Source organism: Nelumbo lutea, chromosome 4 (genome assembly GCF_056320005.1).
Source record: "Nelumbo lutea isolate HS-2025 chromosome 4, American lotus-T2T, whole genome shotgun sequence".
NCBI lineage: Eukaryota > Viridiplantae > Streptophyta > Magnoliopsida > Proteales > Nelumbonaceae > Nelumbo > Nelumbo lutea.
Window position 1 is genome coordinate 99311078 of NC_142687.1, and position 4675 is coordinate 99315752.

Genomic DNA, 4675 nt, shown 5'->3' on the forward strand with positions numbered 1-4675 from the left:
ATGAAAAAGTTCCACCTTTTAAAATGGCTTAAGTCCAGAGGTTTTGTGTGTATATGATAAAATTTTAAGGGGTAAAATTATGGTTTTCAAAACCCATTCGGATCGGATGGTTGGACTGAAAAAACCAGGAACCAATCACCTGACTGGTTTCGTTTTACCGGCATTTTGGCAAAAAACTGTTGATTTGACAGTCGAACCATTTGAACCATCTAATGATTTTTGGCTGCTTTTTTATTTATTTTTTAATTTTTTTATCAGAATAAGCCATCCATTTGATTCAAACGATTGAATCATTTGATGTGAGAATCGGACCCCTAAACGATTCATTATCAGATTCGGTTATAAAAACCTTATAAAATAATCACACCATTTCTAGGACAGCCACAAATATTGCAAGTGAGAGATGGAGTGATTGTGGGTCATAGACTGTCGTGTAGAAAAATGGTTGGTCCCACAGCTCGGCAAACAACCAGTACATGGGGTTGTCATGGTGAGCTTTTTTTATCTAGGTCTAACAACACTTGTAGGTAGGGCCCAAAACATTCCAACAGTCCTATTAAAATCATATTTATCTGTTAGACCGATCAAGGTTAATTTGATCTTTGATTATCATTTTAGGCAGGCATAAAAGCCAATTGGGTAAGGTGTTAATCTAATAGTCTAGTTTTAAACCATGGGCTCCTTGTGATATGTTCCTATTAGGGTTGCACTTTAATTTATTGCTTCCCCAAAAACTGCATGTGTGTTAATGAGCTGCTTTTACTTGTGACATTCCTAATAGAAACAGTTTCCTTTTGAAAATGGAAAATCAACTTTACAAGATTTTGATCATAACTTATTAGAACTCTCCAATTATGTGTGTAGTGTGGAATGGGTGGAAAACAAGTTCCTTCCCCTTAACGAAGGGCAGGAAAAAACACAAATGGCCCATCTGGTTCGTAGAAATAGAGATTTGGAATCGGAATCGAAATTGGTCATTTCAATTTTAATTGTTTGATTGGGTGGAATTAGAATTCCATTTATATTCATGGTGGAATGGCCATTCCTCTCCCACCTTTCTTAAGAATGAAGTTTCATTCCAGCCGATTTTAATTATCCTTCCGATTTCTGAATGAATCAAACAGACTATAAAAATAGACCATTTCAATTTTACAAGTTTTTTTTTTTTCCAATACTATTTGACTGGAATTCTCTTAATTAGGTAGCTTTGCTAAGTGGGGTTCAAGTCCAAGAGAATTGAAGGCTAGAATCCAATGGATTCAGTTCAAGGACCCCATCGCTTCACATCTTTAAGAAAAGAGAAGGAAAAAAGCAAAAGAAAATAAATGATTGAGGACCATTCTTGTAATTATAGCACAATCAATGGGTTATGTATGTCCACAAAGCCGGTTCAATTATTTTGCCACCCACCAGCACCTGATTCGTCGGTTTTCTCTGTTCTTGTATGCTGTATCGATCCCTCCAAAACCCCTATAAAACCCCTCCCTCACTTCCAACTTCCCAAAATAAAAAACTCAGGCAAGCAGAAAACAAAAGAACACAATAAGAACAGAACCTTCCTCCACCCTCTGAAAATTTCTTTCTGAGAATGGAGAGATCACTGCTAGATTTAGAGAAGCCAATTAAACCCAACTTCACTGACATCCGCCGGAAAGCAAAGAGCATCTCACTGTCAGCCTTTTTCTTCTTCATCTCTGTCTATCTCTTCCTTTCTCATCCCTCCCCTTCTGCTCTCCTCAATGACACCAGATTCTGGTTTTTTCTGTCTAATGCCATCATCCTCATCATTGCCACTGACTCCGGAGCCTTCTCTTCCTCCAAACACAAGTACGATCTCTATGACGAATACTTGAGAAACAGCAGAGCCAGGAGAGCTTCTTCCTTCATATCTCAGCCACCTGAGAGCGAGAACGCTGTGAAAGGCGATACGGGAAAGAAACAGGAAATTTGCTTAGAAAGCGAAGTTGTGTCTGAAAGTGAAGCCCCTGAGATGTCAAAAGAAGAAACTCCGGAAGTCGACAGAGTGGTTGTTGCTGCTGTCGAAACTCCTTGTGAAACGAAGAACATCAAGTGGAGGTATTACAGAAGTAGATCAGAAAAAGTGCTCTCTCTGGTGGGTAATGAGCGTAGGAGAAATCTACGCAGGTGGGAGACAGAAAGGCAAGAACCAAGTTCAGAGGAGAATGAATTATCTGTATCCAACCCGGAAGAGAATGAGTTCTCGACTATGTCGGATGAAGAGCTCAACAGAAGGGTTGAGGAGTTTATTCGGAGGTTTAACAGACAAATGCGTCATCAACTTCAAGAGAGTGAGAGACCAGAAGCTTGACAAAAGTAGACAATGAATTGAAGTTAGTTTAGCTAAAATATGGATAGCGACTCTTTTCCCGTTTTTTCTTTCTTTTTTTTTTTTTTAGCTTTCCTTCTGTTGTGTCCGCTTTGTGATGGTGTAAATATTTTGAACTCTGAGAGGGAAGTTTTCTTTCTTTCTTTCAAGAGATTTTCAACTTTTAGTGTTTCAAACTTTCCTATAATCCATCATTTGCCGTATAATCAACTCAATTGCTTCACCCAAGAAATAATTGTTACACCAATACATACATCCCAAGAAAAACTAACAATTCAATTAGAAATTCTTAGAAATAAATATATGCACAAGAAGAAACTGAATTTCCTTTGCCCCCATGAATATCCAACAATGATAATTAATAAGAGAGAATATTTGGTAGTAGCTCTCTATAATCTCATTTGTGGCAAATCAATATGGAGCTCAAAGGAGTCAGCCACTGAAAAGCTTAATACTTTGTATTTTAGTAAATACGTTTTTAATGAGGTTGGGGACTCTTTTTTTCGTTAGTGAAATTGGGTAGATTATTATATCTTTGAATATTTTATTATTTACTTATTTTACTGATAGAACATTAAGTCTTATTTAGTTCAGCAACTTCAGCCACTATCAAATGGCTCTCCCCACCCTTTATTCCCACCAAACAATTTGTCATGTTATGCAAAATATGCCTAATTTTACAGGTAAATTTTATATCAACAATTAAAACCTTGAACCTTTAATATGTGTGAGACATATTAGACATATGGGTGATATGGTCTGTGGGATTCAATATGTAGCCAATCCACTCATGTTGAGTTTGGTTGTAAGGCAATTCTCACGGTGAAGAGGCACAAGTTTAAACCATGGTTTTATTGACCTTTCATTTCACCTTTATCTAGTCCTTTGTCAAAATTGTTGATTTGGTCAATGATGTATTGACCTTTCATTAAGCCGGGTGATTGAACCATTAATCCATTCCAAATCGATTTTTAAAACATTAGTTCTAATCATATAATGCTAGACTCTTCATGTTGTGCAGGGGGCCCTGTATACATCCTATCATTAACCTCACCAAACCTCGAATGGGTCTGAAATACAATACGTGGACTCTGTGAGGATCAACACATCAAATGAATAGTAGGTCCCTCATACAATGAACGGTCTATTTGGGCCCACAAAGGTTGCTCCATGTGCCAGAAAAAGATGGGTTCAATGGCAAAGTGCCAACCAGCTGGGTCACAGGGATTTTGTTTGCACCCGAACCTATTTATAATTAATCGGCATTAGTAGGTCTGATCCGATACAATCGAAAACTATACCTTTAACCTGTATTCATTTATTGAATCATACATTTGGACATCATAACTTATTATACAGGAAATTAAATAATTTTTATTATAAAAAAATAGGTACTGAATTGGGGGTATCTTTGTAATTTTTAATATTAGAACAATCAAAATTTATTTCAAATCAAGGTTTAAAAATTTGATAGGATTTGTTTGATATGGGGTGTATCGTATTGTATATTTAAAAAACAGATATTGGATATACATAAAAATCAAGCGTTTTGTCTTTTTTATGTGTATTGGACTTGTACCGGGAATGTATTAGTAGCGTATTGATGAAAAAAATACGGCCAAAAACTGAAAAAAAAATAAAGGGGGAAAACAAGCTCATTTTCCCTGAAATAATGCTTCTTTCAACCTCAAATGACTAAAACTCCAAACCTTATTCCTAGAGTGCTAGATTTGCAGAAATTTGTAAGAAACAAGTGTGAATCATTAATTTTTATAAGATTTTTTAAATTTTAAAAAATATGACAAAAATAGATAAGTTTTTTTAATTTTTTATAATATCTTATATTTTTTTATTTTCTTGAATATTCAAATTTATGTTGATCTACATTTCTTACATTCAAAATCACAATTTTTTTGTGTTATTAGTAGATTTATGGAAAATTCATGAAGATATTTGGAGAAAATATAAATTAACAAAAAATTTGAAAGTGTAATTTTTTCTCTACTTATAAAGACTAAATATATTTTAAATCTATGGATTTATCTATCATATCTATAGAGCAATTGAAATTTCTTCTTTAATATATATATTTTTTATATTTTTAGAATTAAAAATAAATAATAAATAATTATATTTTATCATTTGATCACAGCAATATATTTCTATGGATGATCTATCATATCCATAGACCAATTGAAATTTCTTGTTTAATATTTTTTTTTATTTTTATATCTTTAGAATTAAAAAATAATTAATTAATGAATTATATTTTATTATTTAATCACAATGATTGAAAATATTATAATTCTGTAGATGATCTATCATATC

At 33.8% G+C, this 4675-nt stretch overlaps 1 protein-coding gene across 1 annotated transcript; it reads left to right on the plus strand.

The window, feature by feature from the left end:
* Nucleotides 1–1522: 1522 nt before the first annotated feature.
* LOC148862157 (uncharacterized) lies at nucleotides 1523–2535 on the plus strand. The gene has a single exon (XM_088941696.1). It carries the CDS (start codon nucleotides 1589–1591, stop codon nucleotides 2327–2329), a length of 741 nt encoding a protein of 246 aa, XP_088797822.1. The 5' UTR covers nucleotides 1523–1588; the 3' UTR covers nucleotides 2330–2535.
* Nucleotides 2536–4675: the final 2140 nt, after the last annotated feature.